The 24484-nt window shown below is 38.4% G+C and overlaps 1 protein-coding gene across 3 annotated transcripts in view; it reads left to right on the top strand.

The window, feature by feature from the left end:
- The window catches only part of rfx2.S (regulatory factor X2 S homeolog), a 29801-nt gene extending 12521 nt beyond the window's left edge, over positions 1-17280 (top strand). The window contains exons 2-18 of one of the 3 annotated variants that reach the window (XM_041576924.1): positions 2847-2959; positions 4263-4352; positions 7582-7658; positions 8199-8463; positions 9018-9092; positions 9444-9625; positions 9830-9949; positions 10097-10206; positions 11393-11511; positions 11655-11764; positions 12320-12471; positions 13059-13156; positions 14044-14193; positions 14303-14511; positions 14822-14975; positions 15774-15816; positions 16817-17280. In XM_041576924.1, the coding sequence (XP_041432858.1) occupies positions 2855-2959; positions 4263-4352; positions 7582-7658; positions 8199-8463; positions 9018-9092; positions 9444-9625; positions 9830-9949; positions 10097-10206; positions 11393-11511; positions 11655-11764; positions 12320-12471; positions 13059-13156; positions 14044-14193; positions 14303-14511; positions 14822-14975; positions 15774-15816; positions 16817-16926 (2169 nt within the window). In that variant the 5' untranslated portion in view covers positions 2847-2854 and the 3' untranslated portion in view covers positions 16927-17280. 3 annotated transcript variants of the gene reach the window in all.
- The last annotated feature ends 7204 nt before the right edge of the window (positions 17281-24484 follow it).

Genomic DNA, 24484 nt, shown 5'->3' with positions numbered 1-24484 from the left:
TCCCTGGCTGTCTCCTATAAGAAATCGAGTGCTGCACAATGGATTGCCGGATCGCCTTTTCTGCAGAGGGGAGCAAGTTATTTCTTAATAAAGGCTGTGCGATTTTAAAGTTTAATTAGTCTTGGTGTTTTTTTCCGTGGTATACTAATGAATTTTTTTTAAATAAAATTTCGATGTTACTGGTCCTTTTAATGTGCTAACTATTGTAATCTGATTAAAAATGTTTCCTTATTCTCAACAAAGAAGCGAGTGTTCAGTGGAGTATATTTTAGGAAGACTTGAGGATCTTCTCAAGACACATGTCAAACCAAAAACAAATCCTTTTTTATAGTCCATCTATGTAAGAGAAAAATGTGCTGGGGCCACATCAGATATGCCCAAGCAGCCATTTGATACATCATAGTGTGACATGCAGCCAGTGGAAAGAGCCTTGATATTGCTGTCTGTACATAACTGACCAGTGAAGCTTATGCCATATCTCCTCTGCTAAAATAAAAACTGTCTATAAAAATTAGTAATTAATTTCTATGGCTGGAAAGTTGAATGGTTAGTGTTGCTCTGTATGTATTTTTTTATATTTAAAAAAAAAAAAAGATTGGGGCTTCTAAATGAAAATGTTTTGGTCCTTATCTAAATTTTATTAAAATACACAAAGAATGTTGGTCAGTCTCTGAAAGATTCTTCCAATCCCGCTTTGTGTTCTCCCCTTTATTATTTGACAGAGAATCTTGTGAACACTGAGCCCAAATAAACAATGTGTACTCCCCCCCCCCCCCCCCATTGCAGTTTGATATACCGTAATAGATGACACATTGCCTGGTAAATGGTAGAAAGCAGAGCAGGGTGAAGTGTGTGTGTGTGGGGGGGGGGTGGGGTTGGGGTGCAGTGGTGTATTGTTTAGTTTGGGATGTAATCTCTGGGTTGCCGAGCGACAGGCTCATGGATACGGGAGTGGACTGCGGTCGCTCCTAGCAACCGGTGTTTGCAGAGTAACAATCTGGTGGAGAGCAAACAGAGCCAAGCATGGCAGCCTGTGTGTGTGTTACACATGGAACATCTGCATCTGTTTTTCTGCTGATTAAACACTGACTGATCAAACCCCCTGTCCACACAAAAAATAAAATCTCTGCTTAGAAATAATTAGCGTGTCTCCCCCCCCTTGTTTATTTCATCCATAATTGCACTCTTTATATTATAAAACAGACACTGTTTCATGCAGATTAATCTATTTAGCAAACTTAATAATAAATCTAATATATCGACAGATATATATCATATGTGCACAGTACATGTTTTAACATTTACTGTTTAACCTCAGAAATGTTGTTGAGCCTGCATTATGTTGTCTTGTGTTCTACATAATGGTATAGTCCAATTGATGATTTATTTATTTTTTACCTTTAAAACTTGGGTTGTAATGCCACATTCTCCAATGTCCTACTTGTTACCCATGCCTTCTTTTCTGTGAGATCTTAATACTGCTGTTTGGGTTGAGTGAACCAGGTTCTCTAGTTACTCGAGGCCGGGCTGTGCTATCTTTGCATCACCCATGTACAGAATGTCCTGGGGAAGTTAAGTAGGGTGCTCTGATTTCCCTGCACTGCCGCTCTTCCTTCAGCTGGGATATTTATCTCCTGTCTATTTCCAGTTTGTGGGAGACAGTCGTTTTGTCTTTGCTTCGGTTTACTATTTGACTGCAGACTTGCTTTGCTGCTTTTTTTTTTTTTTCCACTGCTTATTACTTCTGGCCATAAGGCCTCCAGTATCAAATGGGGCTGTTTATGTATTTCCATGGGCTGCCATCATATAGAGCGCTAAAGCAAGGTTGTACCGTTTTATACCTCCCAACTGTCCCATTTTGAGTAGGAAAGTCCCGATTTTGACAGCTCACCCTGCAGTCCTGGCTTCTTATTGAAATGACTTTCTCTTTGTATCTGTTTCTGACTGTTCAGTGCAGGAGATCAAAGTTTCTAACTTAATTAACTTTTGGCAGAGAGCCCAGAACAGCCACCAGGTGCACTTGGATACTTTTGTAACAATTTAAGATAAGCAGATAAGTAATTGTAACAATTTAACATAAGCAGGTCTCTTGGGGAAACTGACTTGTGGCTTAAATGGCTTCACTTTCATTAGCAAAACTGTAATAACACATAAAAACAGAAACGTGTTCGTACTTTTATAATAAGGATGGACCGAATCTAGGATTCGCTTCGGGATTCAGCTTTTTTCAGCAGGATTCGGATTCGTCTGAATCCTTCTGCCCAGCCAAAACGAATCCGTATGCAAATTAGGGGCGGGAGGGAAATCTCGTGACTTTTTGTGACAAAACAAGGAAGTAAAACCTGTTTTCCCCTTCCCACCCCTAATTTGCATATGCAAATTAGGATTCGGTTCGGTATTCGGCCAAATCTTTAGGGAAGGGTTCGGTGGTTCACTATTTTGGATTCGGCTGGATTCGGTGCATCCCTATAATTTATAACCTGCCAAATTTTGTAAAATGAACATGGTAATTGGGTTGTGTGACCACAAAAATGGCGTGTCAAATAACTTGCAAAATCTTTTTGTCCCTCTTTCTATTTGCAAAATGTGGGGAGGTATACCTAGTTTTTGGTAGATCGGCTTAGCAAGAATGTTATTACATATAAAACTTGAATCCAACATTGCCTCGTTAGGGACTAATTTAAAGATTCAACAAAAGATTAAAAAATACTTCATGGGTGGTCAAGCATATTTTATAGCTGTTTTTTTGCATATCTGTAGAATTCTTCACGTCTATCACAAATTCATATGATTATTTGCAGAGCTAATTTTATGGTGTTTAATTGTGATTTATTTGCAATTCACAGAAACCAGTATGCAGAATTCAGACAGTGGTTCAGACTCAGCAACATCTGTTGCGCTTAGGACATCGACATCAGCGCAAGCTCCTGTAGTGCAGCCTGTACCAGCATCTCAACAGGTAATGTCCATCATCTATCAGTTGTTGGTGCTTTTAGCACCACTAACATCAAACAATTCATTAAAACCCATTCGGTCCAGCTAAACTGGAAAAAAACAATTGGCACAATTTTACTTTATTAGACGTACAGCCTCAGATAATAATCATAACATTTCTGAACAAATGGGGGTGTACAACTAAATAAACATGCCTGAATTTAGAGAAAGCAACCGAGCCAGAAGCACTAAAAGTTAAAGCTTAAATATGCATGTTTCATGCATTGTTATTCTGACATACACAGGTGAATCTTGGCAGCCGACATGCCTACTCCCAAATTATTGGCCTGTATAATGCGGCAAAAATTATGGCCTCGCCAACCACTCTGTGTAAGGAGCTTGGTTAGACATTGACCTAAAAGGCTTGAAAATACCATTTGTAGAATATCTAATGCCATCCTCTGCTGACAAGTCTGAACTTGGATATCTATGTACTCTTAACATAGAACCAATTAGCAACCTGCTTGTTTGCTCACCTCCACAAATAGGCAGACTTTTCTATGTATTACTTGCATTATTTTAGTTATAAATAGTCCTGTTTTTGCATCTGAAATACTTAAGCACTTTATATATCTATGAATTTGAAGCCATATGGAGAGTCCCATGCACTGACTTTTAGGGACCTAACTTGACAGCTCTTGAGAGCAGGGCCGCCCTATAGTGCGATACTTTTATATTTTGTAGCCTATGTATGTATGTATGTATGTATGTATGTATGATGACACACCTCTAGAATGAAAACTCTAAGATCGTATGATTATACCGCTGAGGTATATATTTTTATTTTCAGATGCTGAACCAAACACTTTATATTTTTTAATGTTACTGGTACTTTGTGAAAGGCTTTGACTCCCAACTTGCTTCCATATCTAAATATTAATATACATCATTTTGTCTATAACTTATTGGCTTGAAAATAACATTACAAAAACCATAGCAAAAGTATATGCTATTTATTCAATAAAGTTGATTTTAGGTTACCATCTCAGACCCCTCTGTAAGGCTACTGCAAATACAGCAGCTCAATACTTTTCCTGCTCAAATAAAGCAACAATGATATAAAATATCTTTTCTTTGTGAGAGAAAACATTCACATAAATATTTTATGAATGTTACTTAATACATTAACAAATGAACAGCTTGTACGTTAGCAATAGTTTCCTTAAAAAAAAAAAAGGATCCATTGGCAGAGCAGAACACATAATGTCCTCCATCTGTTCTCCCCCCCCCCTTTTTTTTTCTTTCTTTAATTTCCCTTTTCTTTACAGAGAAGTTTGTCTCAAGCATCTGGCTCTGCTCCCAAAGGGGCGCATGTTCAGGGTATCTCTGTACCCAGAGCCCACCAGTTACAACAGCAGGTAAAAGACCATTGAAGGTCTGAGCATGATGTCTGGCTGCTACTAATTCCAGCTCAACACTGCCTGTCTTTGTGATTTCTAAATTATAATACTCCCAGTTTCGAGACTCCTTGATGTCCAATAGTTGCTTACATTATAAAAGTAATTGCTCATACTGGTCGAAATGGTCATATTCTGATCATATGGAGTATCATCTAGACTAATTGTTACTAAAAACAAGAGAAATAAATATTGGAAATCACCCCTTTGAGGCTTAGTGTACAATATTACAAACCAATGTGGAACTGGAGAATAAAACATGGTTTGATTTTTTTCCCCACCTTTTTGCTCTGACTTCATATACTCTGCAGTAATTGAGTGGAAAAAAGATGTGTTATCTGTACACCCTCAAATAAATTTTACGATCCCCTTTTTCCACTTCTCTGAACCAGCTCTTAATTTCAAGAGGGAACCTGTAAAGCCACTAATGGCTGCTAGATTGCCTAAATCCAGGGCCGGAACTAGGGGGTAGGCAGAGTAGGTGCTCACCTAGGGCCCAATCATGGGGGTGCGCACTTTTTTATTTATTTATTATTTTTTTTAAAGTTTTTATTTTGCATTTTATAACAATCAACAAACACACATTAAATCCTGTATGGTTCCATCTTATTGTAGTTGTCACAGTACAACGTAAGTATTTAGTATTTTTGAGTCCTGTACATTCTTATACATTTTGATTCAGTTAGAATTTGTTACCCCTAGACCACTTGAACAAGTGGCACGAATAGCAATGTCACTGCTAGCTTGTCATCTCTGACCTAAAGGCTCCTCTGTGGCTTCCAGCCAGTCTCGCCACACCAAATCATATTTCTGGGGACAACCTCTTGCAGTATAGGTGTGTTGTATTAGGGGGAGTGTTGTTTTTAGCACCATTGAATGTGGGGGATTGGGGGGACATCCAATTCAGCAGGATACATTTCCTGGCATTAAATAGTAGCGTACGGAAAAGTATTCTCATGGGTGACCTCCTCTATTTCACCAAGAATGTATACCTTAGGGGTTATTAGTTTAGGAAGTGCTGTTTTATCCTGAATGTAGTTGAGAACCTGGGACCAAAAGGCTTGGATTCGGGGGCAAGACCAAATGAGATGTAGGTAAGATGCCTCTGGGGCCCTACACTTAGGACACTGTGGTGAGTCAAGTCTGTTCATATGGAACAGTCTAGTTGGGGTTAAATGGAGTCTATGTAGGATTTTGAATTGGATCAGTCTATCTCTAGTTGAGACGAGGTAGTCATAAGCCCTATCAGTTGCCTCCACCCAGTCCTCGTCCTCCAATCCCGGGATGTCTCTACCCCAGGCTGCACCCCTGCGTGAATTGGGGGTTTAATGGTAGCCAGGAGAAGTGAGTACAGCCTGGTGACAAGTTTCCCGGTGGGGGGGACTCTAAAGAGTTGATTCTATTTTGGAGGTTGTAAGGTTCATAGCGTTCTCTTGAAATGGTGTATTGGCAGCTTGTCTAAGATGGAAATAGGACAACCAGGGGAGAGGCTTCTGGGTTTAGACATGTTTAATTTTGGTCCTGGGGCGTACCACTCCATCCTTAACCAGGTTTCCTAATGTGCGTAGGCCCCAATGTGGCCATATTTTGTACTCTGCTATGTGTTGCAGGTGTGGGAGGAAGGAATTTCCCCATAGAGGTAGATGAGCGACAGAAGGGGTAGTGCTAGGTTGCAAACTTTAAGTGCCGCCACCTATGTTTTGTATGGGGGTGATTATAACTGGGATGGTTGTGTACAGATCTATAGGTTTGCGAAATGGGATATATGAGAGTGACTCTATTGACCTTGCCAAAGTGGCTTGTAGTTGGAAATTCGGATTATATGGATCTGGATTAAGCCACCAAGGTATATAGTAGATCTGGGCTGCCAGTGAGTAAATGTAACAATGCGGGAGGCCCAATCCCCCTTCACTAATTGGAGCCCGCCGTTTGGCTCTAGCAAATCTGGGGGCTTGTTTGTCCAAAGAAAAGCTGTTTGGGCCGTATCAATTGATGTAAAGGAAGAACGAGGGATGGGGGGGAATTGTGGAAGATGTAGAGAAACTTGGGGAGAAATATCATCTTTAGGAGATTGATCCTGCCCCAGATGGAAATAGGCAGGTTAGCCCACACTTTCAGTTTATCTTTCATAGTGGATAGGATCTGCTCAAGATTGGGGGTGCACTTTTAAGGGGATTTCTTTTTTTTTTTAAACTCTGGTTTCCTTGGCCTTTAATAGTTTTCAATTTTATAAGTATGTTTAGCAAAAGCCTCATTTATTGGACTTGTGTTGAAAAGGTGGTACACTGCCCCTTTAATCCTCTTCACCTACTGAACTCCAGCATTTAAAATATACAGACACACACTCTTTCTCTCTTACACACTTGCGATGACATGTTTTTAACACAAATTCTGTTGATGGGTTGCATACTGAACATGTACAGTGCCCCATTTATGCTTTTCCCTATAACAACCTTGAATGCAACTTTTGCCTTGCTGAGTCTAACACTTCATCGTTACTTGCATGGCTGACAGAATTGTCGGATTTGTTCTGGATTTCTTCTGTGGAAACTGGTTGCCAATTATCTAATTTTTTTTAATAGTTTTTAAAAGATCAGTAAAATCGAGCACAGTTTTGATTATTACTGACCCTAATGCAGCTAGCATTTTTGCTGGTTCTATTCTTTGGAAAAGCAGCAGCATCAACAAAATGTGTACTTGGGGCACAGCACAAAAAAAATAGTTGGGCCCTATTCATTTTGAATCTCATTGTAACTGATAGAAAGTTATCCACAACAATTCCTTGTGTTGAAACAGAACATAAAACACTTTTTGTAAAAAAAAAAAAAAAAAATTTAATGGTATACTAAAGGCAAATGTGTGTTGACAATATTCCTTTTATTAGGGATAACCGATGCACATACATTACTGGTAGTTTTAGATTGCATGTGGAAAAAATGTTTACACAACAAGCTTTATATTGTTATTCTCTGCAAGAATAAGTACTATGTATAGGGTAAATATGCATAACAATATCAGAATGAGCCATGTGCAAACAACATCCAGACTTTTCACAATAGATGTGTGGTGCCGTTGAAAGAAATTGGGCAGTAATAATTATACAGAGGTAAGATGCAGCCGAAAAGTAGACCCCTGTGGGGCTTAGTGTTTTATAGTCGAGAAAAGATTTTAAGAATGTCTGTCATTGCAGGTCCAGACTGTCCAACATGTCTATCCAGCTCAAGTGCAGTATGTGGAAGGGGATACAGTGTACACCAACGGAGCTATGTAAGTTTACGTGAGGGAATGCATTTTAACCGTCTGCTTGCTTGATTTCTGTTTGCCAGGGTTACTTGCCCTGGCAATCAAAAAAAAAAAGTGATGCTCTGCAAAGCTGTGATTTTGATTATTATTTTATTGATGCTGTCTTATTCGTGTTTCAATCTGATTCTAAATGTTGCTACCAGTCTGAAGAATATTGAGTGGGTTTTATAATCTGCACAAACTCACACATTTAAGGTTTTAGAGCAGTTGCGTCATTCATCATCTGTATTATAGACTTAACCTGTGTATTTGTACATTTCTAGCACTATCTCTGACCATTTTGGTTTGATTGAAAGGTTTCTATTTGCAGTATAAAAATCTGGTTTTGGAGGTTCTAGGGATATATAATTGGCACATTCCTTTGTACTGTGTGCAAGCACCCCAGAATGGAGACGTTGACTTAAACCAACCTGCAGTCATAGTTTTAGAATGTGAACTAGGTCAAGCTACCATTTGACCAGAGCTTATATTTCTAATGTTTTGTTTGCTCTCCTAATTGGACAGCCGTACAGCTTACTCCTATAATGCGGAAACCCAGATCTACGCACCCAGCAGTGGCTCCTCCTACTTTGACTCTCAAGGAGGCGGTGCTCAGGTCACCACAGTGGTGTCTAGCCCTACAGCAATCCCTTCCCACAGTATGGTGGGTATCACCATGGATGTGAGTGGCAGCCAGATCATCTCTAGTTCTGGAGCCTACCTTATCCATGGAGGACTGGAGAATTCTCGCCATACACCATCTCACACTTCTCGTACCTTCCCTGCTACGGTATGTTTGCTTGCATTCATTACAACTATGGAACATTATAAACAAGCAGTTTTTTTGTATAAGTACAATGTTTTCATGAGTGTTGTTCTGTACTTCATGGTCTGTACTCGCACCAAATGTATCATCCTTATTTAACTCTTCCTGCATGTGTCTAACTTTTGGCCTGCACTTCTAGGCTAATTGGCTTGCCTCTTTCAGGGACTGTATGAAAAAGAGGGGCACTGCATTTTATTATGCCATTTGTATACAGCTGGTTTTAAGGCATTCATTCTTTCAGTACGATGGTATCCTCCACATAGCTCTAAACCAAATGTTGCAAGCTTAGAAAGGGCCTCCAACTGTTCAGGTTTTAGTAGAACATTTATGAACTATTTACTATATTGAAGCACTGTTTTTTTTGGTTAGGTGAATTTGAGAATCCAAGTCATTAGGGATCTTTGAGGCTGTAAAGCCATTGCTAATTTTTTAAATGGTGCATGTACAAGGACTATCATCCAAACAATTTCTGATCCCAAAATCTGACCTTTCCTCTGTTTTGCATGCTTTCTCTGTAGCTTGAAATGGCGATTGAAAATCTCCAAAAAAATGAAGGCATCACTTCTCACAAAAGCAGCTTGCTCAACAGCCATGTAAGTCCTCTAACTCTCTGCTGCTTGCCCTCAACAGACATTATCTGCTTGCCTTGTAACTTTTGCATGCTTTAACTCTTCGTACTGCAATACACGTGTGCAGCCAAAACATGTGCCTTTGTAATATATCACCCCATAGATGCACAGGCATCTTTGGCAGTAAACTATTATTTGGACGCCAGAGGGGATAAATATGTTTTTACATATTTTTGGATATTAATACATGTTAATTCATATCCCCTTTATTGTTACATTTACTGACAGTTTAACTATCCTAAATGATACATAGCATAGTGCACATGTCTGACACTTCTGTTTTAGTACTAACATTACTCTTAATGTACTCTTAAGCTTCAGTGGCTGCTGGATAATTATGAGACAGCGGAAGGTGTGAGCCTCCCTCGCAGCTCACTTTATAATCACTACCTGCGACACTGCCAGGATCACAAACTTGATCCAGTAAATGCTGCATCCTTTGGCAAACTTATTCGCTCAGTGTTTATGGGCCTGAGAACACGGCGCCTTGGTACCAGGTAAGATATTATTATATAAACAGGCCGTAAAACCATTGTATTTTGTGTGTGTGTGTGTATGTATGTATGTATGTATGTATGTGTGTATATATATATATATATATATATATATATATATATATATATATATATATATATATATATATATATATATATATATATATATATACACAAATATTTGTTTATTATTTTAATTTTTCACAGAGGCAACTCCAAGTACCATTATTATGGCATTCGCCTGAAACCAGATTCTCCTCTGAACCGTATTCAGGAGGATGCACAGTATATGGCAATAAGACAGCAACCCATCCACCAGAAACAAAGGTAAGGTTTTTTTTTTTTATAATTCTCCATATCTTTTCAAATGACACTTTAAACAAAAAGGTGATTTTCAAAGATACTGGGACTGTAAGCTCCTAGTGGGCATGCAAATGGCACCAACTTCCCTCAAATCTTATTTGGTAGATACAGGCCTGCACAGAAGATTGATGGCATGGGAGAAAATCCAGCCAACAGTAGCCAACATGCATCTCCAGAACAATCTGTTGCAGCTCAAAGTCAGCATCATCAGCAATTTATAGGTAATAAACATGTCTATATATTGAGTTGGGCCTTGAATAGTTGTTAATGATTATTAGTAACACATTTATAAAGCATGGCATATTCCATAATGCTGTACAATAAATATAATATATAAAAATCTATATATAACCAAAGGAATGGTGCACGCCGTAGACAAAATTAATACCTGGGTGCCAGCATGGGAAATAAGCAGTGAAAAAGGATTGCGGCACTCACAGGGTTTTAGTGAAAAAACAAAAAATGTTTTTTAATAAGCCTCAATGTTTCGATCCCCCACAGGGATCTTCGTCAGGAGCAAAAATAAACAAATGTTTTTGCTCCTGACAAAGACCCCTGTGGGGGATCGAAACGTTTAGGCTTAATAATAATAATAATAATAATAATAATAATAATAATAATAATATATATATATATATATATATATATATATATATATATATATTTCTCCAATGAGTATCCGCACTCCAAGGCAATATAGAAAAGAGAGGGTGCACAGTAATTTTGCATACACCAATAGTTTCCAAACCAGCACTCCCTTTAATGAAAAAAATATAATTTTTATTACATAGTATCTGCTTCCAAAGTTTCGGTCCCCGTTGGGACCTTTTTCAAGGGTTGGAATATCAATTCTGTTCACTAGTTTTAAAGGGCAGCTGTCATCTGAATTTTTCCCCCCATCAGAGATGTGGGGGAAATAGGTTTTTTTTTTTTTTTTTTTATTCTTTAGCCAGCGCTAGACTATGCACACCAGGTGGGAGCTCCTGGTGCAGGCTGCCATGTTGTATAGTGTACATGCGCATGTTTGTAGTGGCACTCGCTTATTATGTGCATGTGTGTGCATCTCAGCATGGCAACCAGCACCAGGAGCTCCCTATTGTTGTGGGCGGCCTATTGCTGGCAGGAGCAATTTGAGAAAAAAAGTTTCCCCCAACTGGAGTGTTATCCAGCACCTCTGGTGGAGGACAAATTCAGGTGACAGGTGCCCTTTAACTCAAAGACAATAGCACATACAAAATGGGATCTTGGGTGGCCATGATTTCAAGTTACTTGGGCGCAGCACCAGCTTCTTTCCTCTGCTGTGGCAAAAGCCTGCAAATGCATGTTGGGAGTCTTTGTAACATTGAAGTTGACTTTGTTTTAATGACTGTTTTTTCCTTCCAATTTTTCTTTTTTTTTAATTTCAAGATACATCCCATGTGTTTCCAGACTTTCCAGCACCTGATTTAGGCAGTTTACTCTTACCAGAAGGCATAACTATGACTGACATAAAAAATCTGCAGCTTATGTATCGGCGGCACTGTGAGGTGAGTTTGTATCTATTGTAATAATGAAATTGAAAACTTATAAAAAAAAAAAAAACATTTTTCATCTAGGTTTTAAGACATTGGTCAAAAATGTATACTTGGAGTCTGTTTTTCAAGGTTTATTTATTTATTTGAATTTGTAGGCTACGATTGATGTAGTGATGAATCTACAGTTCCAGTACATTGAAAAGCTATGGCAGGCTTTCTGGAACTCCAAACCTTCTTCTCCTGATGGTTCCAACCCAATGAGCAGGTGAATGTTTCATTTGGATGACTGGGCTTATCTAAAACCTGCCAGGGTGGAATAAAAGATTAGTGAAATCTTCTACTGCTTTAGTGACCCATAGCAACTAATAAGCATTTAGCTTCTGGTGAAGTCCAGTAAGCGTATTGAGAGCAAATGGTTGATATTGGCTACTGGGTAGACTGATGGTTTTCTGCATGCTCTAAGTGCTGCATGCTGGAAGTTTTGCTTTGTTTTACATTTTGCTTTACTATAGTTAACCTGTTCTAGTTAACCTGTGTAGTTAAACCTGCCAAAATGGTAAAGACTTTTAACAAAGGTGTTGGGTTACCATTGTTTAAGTTCCAGCTGAATATGTTCATAACATCCAAGTCGTTGCTGCGCACTCCAAGGTCAAAAGGATCGCTCAGATAGATTGTTGGTTAAAAATTCATCCTTTATTGGTTTACATCAGTTTAAAAGAAGAAATGCTAACTCATGGTCTGACGCGTTTCGTAACTATGTACTTCATCAGAGACCTCTATATGTTAATAATCACATTGATGCCTTTTCATTTGTTAACAGTGAGGATGAACAGGAGCCGATTATCCCAAATGAGAAGCTGATGGTGCTTTGTAAATATGAACCCATTATGAGGTGGATGAGAAACTGTGACCACATTCTTTACCAAGCATTGGTGGAGATACTCATCCCTGATGTACTGAGACCTGTTCCCAGTGAGTAGCGACTGGCAACTAATTACATGTATTATTATACCTGTAAACTATTTTTATTATGCTCTGAATTATTTATATAATAATGCTGTTAGGGGAGTTCTATTATATACCCTAAAAAATGACAGATTATGTTTGGCTCAGGTGAAACCTTTTTCTCGCTGAAGCAGTAGCAAGTAGCAACTTTTTATTTAACTTTTTGTACTGTTTCTATTTCATTTTACCAAACATAATGTACACTGGAAATGATTTGTTTTCTATATTGACAGGCAGCCTTGAGTTGTCCTCAACATTCTCAGCATTTATCAAAACTTACAGAAACTTCATTACTTGATGCACACTATTTGTTGTGTGTGGTGATAGGCTATCTCTCTAAACAGGCTGTAGCAGCATTATTGGGGAACAAACAAAATATTTGTTCAAAATATGGTAATCTAAGGTGTTTTTCTTTGCTATGGAGTAGTGGAAGCTAAAGCCTACCAGTTATACCTATCTAGTTTAAGACTAGGTCTTGCTCTCTCTCATGTTTTATAGATGTAAAGGGTTTCAAAATTCATGTCTAAATATTTATTGCTTCTATCAATATACAGGTACATTGACTCAGGCAATTCGGAATTTTGCAAAGAGTTTGGAGGGCTGGCTTACAAATGCCATGTGTGATTTCCCGCAGCAGATAGTTCATGCCAAGGTAAAACATGCTCGAATCATACTGTTCCCGCATCTAAAAAACACTGAGAAAAAAATAAGCTGGAAATTTTGACTTAGTGTGAAAAAGAATTTACTATTTGGGTGTAGTGTTAATGGAGAGAAACATTGCTTTGTGAACTGTGATTTTTCCTCCAATGATTAGGTTCTTCACTCTGAAGCGTATTTTTCAAGGAATGAAATTTGAGGTCACCAAAGTGCCCCAGAGTGCAAATCTGCCACACTCTATTAATGGATTTTTAGGGACATGCTGTATGTCAAAGGGTGAAAGTAAGATATAGTCTGTGATAAATATGTTCTGTGTTGAGCTATAATTTCACTCTGTAACTATGCCCCTTTGTCAGGAAGGGAAAGGAGATCATGAAGAATTATTTTCATATACAACTCCTGTTCTCTTTTTATTAAATTTGTTTTAGTTTCTTCTCTTTACTTAAAGGAAAACTATTCCCTGAACAATGTAGGTCTTCATGTATATAAACCATTTTCATACTAGTAGTATGTGCCATTGGCTAATCAAAAATAAGGGCCGCCCCCTGGGATCATAGGATTCACTGTGCACACAAACAAATCATACAGGTTAGGTCACCTGAGCCAATTAAAGACAGACTTTTTTGTCTTTTGCTTCCACACTTCTTCCTGTTACAGATAGAGTTGTAGTGTTCAGGTGATTTATGAGGGAGCACACAGACCATCACTAAATGGTGATTCAAGGCAAGAGATGTAAAAGAGAAATATTTACTTAAATACATTTACCAGTTTGATAATTTAATTTTTTTTTTTTAAATATGCCACTTAATATTATATAAACGATCTGTTGCTTAAATATTCATTTTGGGAGTAAATTTTTCCTTTAAACTTGTGTATTCACAGGTTGGAGTAGTGAGTGCTTTTGCACAGACGCTACGCCGTTACACATCCCTAAATCATTTGGCACAAGCTGCAAGAGCTGTGCTTCAGAATACATCACAGATTAATCAGATGCTCAGCGATCTAAACCGTGTGGACTTTGCCAATGTCCAGGTAACTATTTAGAAATTTTACTTTTAAGAACATAATAGCTTAATCACTGACCCTATTATGACAGCAGCACAGCAGTACTTTAGTTGTAAAGTTGTGATTCTGGTCACAGGAGCAGGCTTCATGGGTGTGCCAGTGTGACGAAGGTATGGTGCAGAAACTGGAGCAAGATTTCAAGCTGACCCTGCAGCAGCAGAGTTCATTGGACCAATGGGCAAATTGGTTGGATAATGTTGTCACTCAGGTGCTGAAACCACATGAAGGAAGTCCTAGCTTCCCAAAGGCAGCCAGACAGTTTCTTCTCAAATGGTCCTTCTACAGGTCAGCTATAACCTATGGCTATTGAATATTCTTTTATGCTTTGTACACTGGCATACCAGAAAAGTAGACCCTAATAACCAGATAGTTGCTGAAATTCCAAACTGTAGAGCTACTGAACAAAAAGCTAAATACAATTAGCCAGTTCTATTTCAGTATCACTGTCTATATCATACTTCAAATTAATTTAAAGGTGAACTACCCCTTTCATTCTCTGGATCTGTGGTGTTGGGCAGTACGGGAGGACTAAGGGCTTTGTTTTCAAAAGTTTTTATCATAAGTGGTTAATGGGCTTTGTTCTTGTCCACGGCAGTTCGATGGTGATCCGAGACCTTACTCTGCGCAGCGCTGCCAGCTTTGGGTCTTTTCACCTTATACGCCTGCTTTATGATGAGTACATGTTCTACTTGGTGGAACACAGAGTGGCACAGGCAACAGGGGAGACTCCCATTGCAGTAATGGGGGAGGTAAGTATTGTAACCCATGGTTTATTCTATTTATAGGATCTATAGGAAAGGTTATTAATAATACTGGTCGGTAACCGCAGTTCATAAAATCTAGACAAACCTGTTGGTTTTTTCTGCCTTAGGATAGTATTGGAATAGTTTATGCAGAGGGAAAAGAGATCTAGCACCACCTAGTGTTCTCAAATCCAACAATTACAAAGTCATGCTATCATTTATTTATATAGCGCTAGCAAGTAACGTAGCATTTAAATGAATTTATAACAAACTAGCAATAATTTACCTAACAAGGGTTACAGAATAAAACTAGGATCAGAGCAACTTATAAAATTATATCCATAATTCACCAAGAGTCAAAGAGGCCCAGATGCTCTACGCTGAGGCTTTCAGCTAAAGGAATGGAATCAACTGTATTGGTTGGAGCAGGCACTCAATGAGCAGTCCATTACAGGCAGAGAAGTAAAATATTTATGGATTGATTTAGTACCAACAAAGAGAAGCAGCCTTTCGCATTTCGCCTTAATGAACACATAATCACAGGCTAAATGAAAACTTCCATTACAAAATATTTAAGGATATTCACCAATCACATTGTCCGTATGTGCAATTCATAAAGTTTTGTTGGTACTAAATAAGTCCACGACTTCTATGTCTGTGATGGACTGCTGATTAAATGCCTGCTCCAACACAAACAATAGGAACAGAGAAATGTACATGCAAAAGCTTACAATCTATTACTATATCTATATTTTGTAAATAAACCGTACTGTACTTTATAAACTTTTTTTTCTTTAATTTCAGTTTAGTGACTTTGCTTCAATGTCTCCTGTGCAAATGGATAAAGGTATGTATTTTATTATTATGTAACTACTTTAATACATGATTCTGAAGCAGACACACAGTTTTTAGTGAAGGGTAGCAGTACATTGTAATTAAATATATAGAAACCACATATTTTTGATGGTCTTTTAAAATGACAATTTAATTGAATTAATTGCATAATTACATAAAGTTTCATACTGTATTAATATAATTTATATACAATTATTAATATAATTTCATAGTGCATAGAGAGATCAAGGGAAACAGCTGCTTTCATCCCCATTTCCAGTGCTAGTAGGCACTTGACATAGAGGGCACATCTGGGCAAGATTTATTGTAGCAGGTTCCTATACAGAAGACGCCTAACGCGTTTCGGGATAAGATCCCTTAATCATAGAGCCTATGATTAAGGGATCTTATCCTGAAACGCGTCAAGCCTCTTCTGTCTAGCAACCTGCTACAATAAATCTTGCCTAGATGTGCCGTCTATGTCAAGTTGTCGTGTGAGACAGTGGGGACACTGAAGACTGAGCACCTGGCAGGTGGAGGAAAAGCGGTGAGCTTGAGCGGTCTCTATTTGTGTTTTTTTTTTTTGTCTATCGTCAAAGCTGTGAGCTAATTATAAGAAGCATAACTTGACCACCAATTTCTAAATACATTTTTACAATGGCAGTGTAACTCTACACTATAGAGAAGCACATTAAACTGGTTTATGATTTAAAAAGGAAAGGTTGTGGGAGCACTCCATGGCCAACTTCAAATGTACAATGGAAGTGCTACTGATCTGGCCAAATTAACTACAAGCATAGAGAAAAAGAAGATGCACATTCCCTGGTCCCCTGTCAGATACGTAATCTATGCAGATGCATGTATTTACAAAGACGGGATTTTTAGTTACAAAATTATGTTCATAAGATTGATCAATTGATCAATCTCTCTTCTTTTTCTCCATGTCTGTGGTTTATGATGTTTTAATCCTTTTAAATTTGTGCTAAATTCATATTTCTATTTACTTTGTACAGATGATGTCAGTGAACTTGGGAGCGATACAGAAGGGGATCCTCACATTTCTGGCCAACCTCCAGTTAAAAGAGAACGCGTTGAACTGAACCACTCAATGCAAGAAATGTAGACGGAATTTTCTTGCCTTATTCCCTGACTAATGGGAACTTTCACCTCTGATGCAGTCTGCCTTGTTACAGTGTAGTGCCTCTTAAACTCCCACAAGAATCCTTTTCCCCAGATCATCTGCAGTGTCTACTGGATGGAAAGAATGACTCGGTGGCACTGACAATCACATCAGATTCCATAATGCCACACTTCATAATTATTTTTTTCTTCCTATCGACTACCACTCTCTAAATACTGAGCAGTGACTTGGATATGAATGAATTTTTTTCACTATTTATCACCGTTCTCTTTGGGTGATGAATCTGCTCCCACTCCCTAGACGGACTCATTAAAGATTTAATATACTGTACCATAATTTGACTCTTACCTCATCTATACTGAATTCTAAGTGGGCTGGTTTATTTGCCAAATAACAGTGTGCTAGGTGATACAACAGAGGGTGTTTGCATCATTTGCCCTTTGATTTTTTAATTCAACGTGTCAAATGATTTCAGCTGTTGGGAGTAAATGGCCACACTAGTGACTGCCTAGTCATAGAATCTGTTGTGGCTGGATGGCTGGATGAAAAAATACTCTGGAGAAAGAACATTGCTACCTTGTGAGTTGAAAATTTGAAGGTGTTTGCCATTTTCACCATAACACCTCTGTATAGGTTAACAGCTGGTATCTAAAAACCTACAATGATTTGTACTTTCTATATTTGCGTAAAACTCTACAGGGTCTGCCATACTGTTACTGTTGTGTTTACAGTACACAGTCTTCTGTATTTCAGCTGTATGCTCTAAAGAGATTGTTCTGTCTTAATCTGTAGATACCAAAGCATCTTGCAGGCGAAGCACAAGATGGGATTTGTCTAGATTTGTGCAAAGCCCTTTTTGTCTTGGCTCTGGTGCCTTCAGAATCCTGCTATGGGTTCCTGTGTCTTGTATCTTAGTTTCTAAAGATGAAGATTGTTGCAGATAATGCTTCCTAGATATGTTCTGTCATGCAACTTCTGTATCCTACTTTTGCTAGTTTGCCTTACTGTGGCCCAGCATTACCCCTCATTGGCATTAAGTACAGAGGGTTTAGAAATCCAGTGCCTTAGTGTATACAATTGTCTTCTCAATAATTACTTTTCTTTTGACCTCTTGATGCTTCTATTCCTGTCATTTGCTTCAGTGTGAGACTATCAAAACAAACTTCTATATGTACAGTAATGTTACCGGACAGATCCCTAGATCAATAACATTTATTACTTTGGTTTTGACATTCTTTTCCAAACTTGGATATTTTTTTTGTTGGTACCATCTTCAAGTCTAGTTGTCAACATGAATTTTAAGTCCATTAATGCATTCTTTTGTAAACGCCATGGCCTGATAGCCGTTTTGGCTGCACAGGAGTGTATTTTTAGACTTGATTTTGATCCTGATAAACGGCTGCTTAATATCTATGGATGTGAAAGTGTGGCCTTTTGTCTTGCAATTGGACTGGGAGGTTGCCATTTGGTTAACCGCTTCCAAGCCTGGGGTTTAAACAAGCACTAAGGTGACTCCACACCAGGTATTTATACTTAAAGAAAAACGGTTTTAACTGTAATGTAACACTTTTTTTAAACAGATTATCTTTAGAGGTATCAAGATTAAATCTGAAAGATGAGTTTCAAGGTTAAATGTAACTATTTAATAGGTTAAAGGGCACTTTTACTAATGGTAGAATATCGAGGGTTTATTAACCCTCGATATTCGACTGTCGAAGTTAAATACTTTGAATATCAAAGTCGAAGGATTTAGCGCTATTCGTTCAATCAAACAGTTCGAAGGATTTTAATCCATTAATCAAACGATTTTCCTTCGCTCACTAATTGGCTAGAAAACCTATGGGAAAACCTTCCCCCATAGGCTAACATTGAGGTTCGGTTAGGGTGCAAGTAGGGGGTCGAAGGTTTTTTTTTTTTTTTAAAGAGACAGTACTTCGACTATCGAATAGTCGAACGATTTTTTGTTCGAATCGTTTGATTCGAAGTTGTAGTCAAAGGTCGAAGTAGCCAATTCGATGGTCGAAGTAGCCAAAAAATACTTTGAAATTCCAAGTATTTTTTATTCTATTCCTTCACTTGAGCTAAGTAAATGTGCCCCTAAATATAAGTATTAGATAGGTGTGAATACATGTGCAAAGTCACATTTTGAGATTGCCTCAAGCTGATTTGAAAACACCTTTTAAAGGGGAAGTAATAGCTTCTCCAAAATTCTTTTGAAATGCCTATTTGGCAGGACTACCAGGGGTGTGATTGCACCTGCCGTATGCTCACACCGGCACAAATTGCATCAGAAGGGGGTAGGGGACACAGACTGCACCCAGGCCCGGGAAACAGTTATTGCCATTTGCTAGTGTCAACTGATATAGTTGGCAGTGAGAACCAATCAGAAGCCACAAGTCAATAAGAGTGATGTCACTGCTAGGCTCCATAAGCGCTCATGTTCGATTGCCTTCTGCTGCAAAAACCCGAGAGAAGCAGTCGAATGCTTCAGCTACTGAATGGGATAATGACCGTTTTTGGCAGACAAAATAAAAAATGGACATGGTATAATAAACATTGCCTTTCCCCAGTGGGAACATAATTTGAAAGATATTTAAATTTATGGGTAAAATTGACAAATGCAGGAACCCTGCAACAAACTTCAACAAAGTTCCATGCTTGTTTGCTGCCTGTAACATGTCAAAGTCAAATAACTGTATAAAAGGGGGTGAGGTGTATTTTCCTTCAGTTATGGATTCCTTATAGGAATGGACCAACCTGTAATTTAACGGACAGGCTATAAATCAGTTTCTGGCTTTTATCTGTCCCAGTGGCTCACGAAGGAAAACCTTTACTTCTTGTCTGATATAATGCAGGAATTTTAGTAGAAGTGTACACTGCCACATAAATGATTTTTATTCCATGTAGAATACTGTATTGGTGAACTTTTTCCCATGCTTTACACCAGCACTTTTTAAAATGGGGATCTGTCAGACTCCCAAGTTCAGCTCTGAATCATGGGAAAGAAACTTAAGTCCTCTAAAGGATTCTGCATTTAAATAAGATAAAATGGGCTTGTTTTCCTTTAATAGATAACTTGCCCCCACACTTGTTAATATCACCCAGGCTTGGAAAATGACTGTATGTGGGTACTGGCAACTACCATTTTATTTTTTCTAAAGTAACGTAGAAGTTGTATTTTCATATAAAAATGAATTTTTTTTTCCAATTGCTGTTGTTTAAACTGTTATAAATACCTGTGAAATTGTAATGGCCCCTTTTTTTTTGTTTCTGGGTTTTTTTTTTATTTGTTTTTGGAGAGAAAGCTTCTTGTTTTGCTCTTTGTTAATGGTAGCAAAAATTGTGACTTCATTTTATTTTTCATGTAAAGTGAATATTGAAATATAATGGATTTAATGTTTTCGTCTGGTCTCCTTTTTATCTTTGTTTTGGGAAATACCTAAAACCTAAACAAACGCCCATTAAGGCAGTGATCCCCAACCAGTAGCTCGAGAGCAACATGTTGCTCTCCAACCACTTGGATGTTACTCTTAGTGGCCTGAAAGCATATGCTTATTTTTGAATTCCAGGCTTGGATTTAGGTTTTGGTTGCATAAAAACAGGTGTACTGCCAAACAGAGCCTCCTGTAAACTGCCAGTCCACACGGGCTACCAAATAGCCAATAACATCCCTTATTTTGCACCCCAGCAACTTTATTCATGCTTGTTCCCCAACTATTTTTTACATTTGACTGTGGCTCACAGGTGAAAAGGGTTGGGGACCCCCTTCATTAAGGGCATGGCTTAACATAGGAGAGCCAAATCTTCCAGACAAGACTATCTAAACCAGTAGGAAAATGGGCACTCATTTTGGACCAATAACACAAATGTGAATAAGGCCATATTTGCCAAACTGGAACAACTCTCCCTCTACAGGAGACTGGGGCCTGCAATTCCCAACTAAATACAAGGGCAAATTTACATAGGGTCGAATATCGAGGGTTAATTAACCCTCGATATTCGACTGCCGAATGTAAATCCTTCAACATCGAAATCGAAGGATTTTACCGCAATTCCTACGATCGAACGATGGATTTTTTTTTTTTTAATCCATCGATCGAAGGATTTTCCTTCGATCAGAAAATTGTTAGGAAGCCTATGGGGACATTGGCCTCGGTAGGTTTTACTTGCCGAAGTAGGGGGTCGAAGTATTTTTTAAAGAGACAGTACTTCGACTATCGAATAGTCGAACGATTTTTAGATTCGAAGGTCGAAGAAGCTTATTCGATGGTCGAAGTAGCCAAATTCGACCATTCGAAATTCGAAGTTTTTTTTCTTCTATTCATTTACTCGAGCTAAGTAAATGGGCCCCACAGTGTTTCTTTAACGTCTATGACCAGATGGTTCTCAAACATTTATACCTCCAGTCATGTAATGTGAATAGTAATAACCACCTGAGGAATGTATAACGACTTCTATTGATAGCTACCTAAAAGGTTTAGTGGAACCATTGTGATTGGGTTATAGTGACTGTACTACATGTAAGGGTTTAAAATGCTAAGAAATTATCTTCAACTCGGTTGAAACAATGAGTTGCTCAGATGAGTGATTAAATATTTCCATTTTTTTGTTCAGCAAGGTCTTTTTCTTTAGACTTATTTAACACGGCTTTCCTGAATGTTAAGGGAGTATTTATGCGATCGAACTAGCTGTTATGTGGGCAAGCACTGAAAGCAGGTGAAATATATCTTGTGGGTCAAAGTTGTGCAGCAGAATGAATATGTAACCATTATATATTTTATATCACATTTAGTGAAAGCTTTCATTATTTCCCTTTGTATTACACTGCTGATTATTCAATTGGCCATATTGTAAAGAACCCATATTGAAAGGAACCCTATTGCATACTTAAGCATTTTTATGCATAAATCCAATCCGTTGCCTGCACCCAGGCCGACACAGTATCTCTGTGCGTAGGTACATAAAACTATTATCTGCAGTCTGAGAATCTGTGTGGGACTAGCCTTAAACAGTTTAAGGTATTACTATTGTCTTTTATTTGGCCTAACAATACTTCTATATTTGCTACTTAACATAGACAAAAAGAAAAGAAAGAAGGGAGGCCAGCAAACACTAGTGTTAAAGAAGAACTAAACCTCCTTGCTAATAAAACCCCCTACCCTCTATAGTCCCCCCTCCCTGCTCCCCCCACACCGGTATTCACAAAAGTAAATGCCCCATAGCTGGTAATTACCCCTCATTGCAGAGTCAGCGGAGCTCATGGCCGCCATCTTGCGGCGCTTCGGGATAATTATCCTAGCAAAATGGTAGCTACATATGTCAGTAAACCAATAAGACCAGCTGAAAGGTTGGTTAGAAAGACTCCATCCATACTAACATTTACGTCCAGTTTCTTACAATGAACTTGTTTAATTCTAGAAAACTTTTTTATTTACTGAATGTCCATACATATGAAACTCCCTATGAATTAGTGGCTTATATTAAAGTGGACCTGTCCCCCAGACACAAAAAGATGTATAATAAAAGTCCTTTTCAAAGTAAACATGAAATCCAATTTCTATTTTTTATTAAAGCATTCGCGGCTGTTGTAAGCTCATTTAAAAAGCTCAGCTGTCTGAAAATATTGTCTGCCCCTCCTCTATACCTTAGGCATAGAGGCTGGGTAGACAACTACTTTTACTTTCCATTCTGCACTTCCTAGATGTCACCCACAGGGGACTCACTCTTTACAATTTAATTGTTTAACCAGTGCATGGGGATGGACATCAGGTCCCCCATTCTGGTGCACAAACAAGATTCTGAGAGGATACAAGGCTTGTCTTAATAACAGTGTCCACAAAATGGCTCCTGCCTGCTTGCTGTAATTATGAATCCCCAGACTGAAAAAAACAAGATTCAAGTAATTTATTGTTAGTGTTGACTAATGGGATAAAATAAGATTTTGAATAATTTTTTTGGGTGACTGGTATCCTGTGAGAATCCTGTGACTCACTGGCATTCTTACTCTGTTCCCATGCCAGCTTCTCTTTGGAGAAATAGTAACATCTTGCATTATGTATTAGCCATCCTATAGGGCATATATTGCTCTGCAGACCTGCAGTGGGAAATGGGTCACAGTATTACCAGCACTGGATTTACAAACTAACAGTAAAAGTCACATGGTCCTTCCAGTGTGTGTGTATATACAGTATATATCTATATCTATATCTATCTATAGACAAATACAAGATTCCTCTGCACTCAACCCATTATCAATATATTTAAGACAGATTCATTAATAATTCTATTGCTTCATTATACATTTTACAAAGGGACTAAGTTTTACCTGCAACTTACTTGCTGCTTTCAAAGTAAAACTCCCAAACTTGGCTGCCCTTTTATTAGACACCAGTGGGATCACCTGACTATAGCTGGGAAGGATGGGAGCTACAACATAGAGCTGGTCACTGCTCCTGTATAACTATAACAAACAAGGGAAAGTTGTGCTCACCACTAATTTTTAAAAACATTAGGCGGGGGTGCAATGAGGGAGGACTGTGCAGATATGGGATGACTTTGACATAGTTGGCCAGCTTAAATATATTGCAATATATGGACAAACAATCCCTGTGTTGTTTAAAGGGTAAGGCATTTTTTAGTAGCAGTATGCACAAAATGTCGCTGTCTTAAATATATTGATAATTGGTTGAGTGCAGAGGACTCTTGTATTTGTCTATATGTATTTTGTGGTCACAGCCTCATTGCACCCCCGCCTAATGTTTTTAAAAATTAGTGGTGAGCACAACTTTCCCTTGTTTCTTATATTTATACAGGAGCAGTATAATAATGTCAGCACTCACGATAAATAGTTCATGTGCCTGGGTGCAGTGTCCATCGTATTTATTCACTCCAAATCCAATAAGGTCTCTCAGGACTTTTTTTAAAAGTTGAAAAGATTTTTATTGTAAAGCTACAGACACAGAATCTGTAGCTTTACAATAAAAATCTTTTCAACTTTTAAAACAAGTCCTGAGAGTGCGGACCTTTTTGGATTTGGGTTATATATGGATATATTTGTTATCTGCTTTGTAAACCTCAGAGGAGGATGGCTATAACCATGGCCGGGCCAAGGGCGCAAAACTTGGGGGGCGCCAGGCACATACCTCCTCTGTCGTCTACCTCCAGTCCGTTCCCATCTCTGGCCAACTCTCTGGCCTTTTCTTCTTTCTGCACTCCTGTGTATGCATGAATTGGCGCTCGCGTGTGGTCCGCTGTCTGCCGGATAGTTTCTGCCCATTTCTTCTTTCTGCGCATGCGCAAACACATAGAAAACTATATTGATGCATAAACCTGAGCACTAGGTACTGCGACTCCTGCTAGTGCCAATTACTGACATAAGTAGAAAGTTATATAGTGTTCAGTATCAGCAATTTGCCTGATAGTCTCCCTAAACATTTAGATATCACCTCAAACTTGTTGGGACACGCGCCTTACTTAATATACTGAGGTATGTCGATACATAGCAACCACAGATTTCTCAAATTGTCACATCATATCACAC

This window comes from Xenopus laevis, chromosome 1S, assembly GCF_017654675.1.
Source record: "Xenopus laevis strain J_2021 chromosome 1S, Xenopus_laevis_v10.1, whole genome shotgun sequence".
Taxonomy (NCBI): domain Eukaryota; kingdom Metazoa; phylum Chordata; class Amphibia; order Anura; family Pipidae; genus Xenopus; species Xenopus laevis.
The sequence above is the reverse complement of the archived record's forward strand: the minus strand, read 5'-3'. Positions and strand labels throughout refer to the sequence as shown.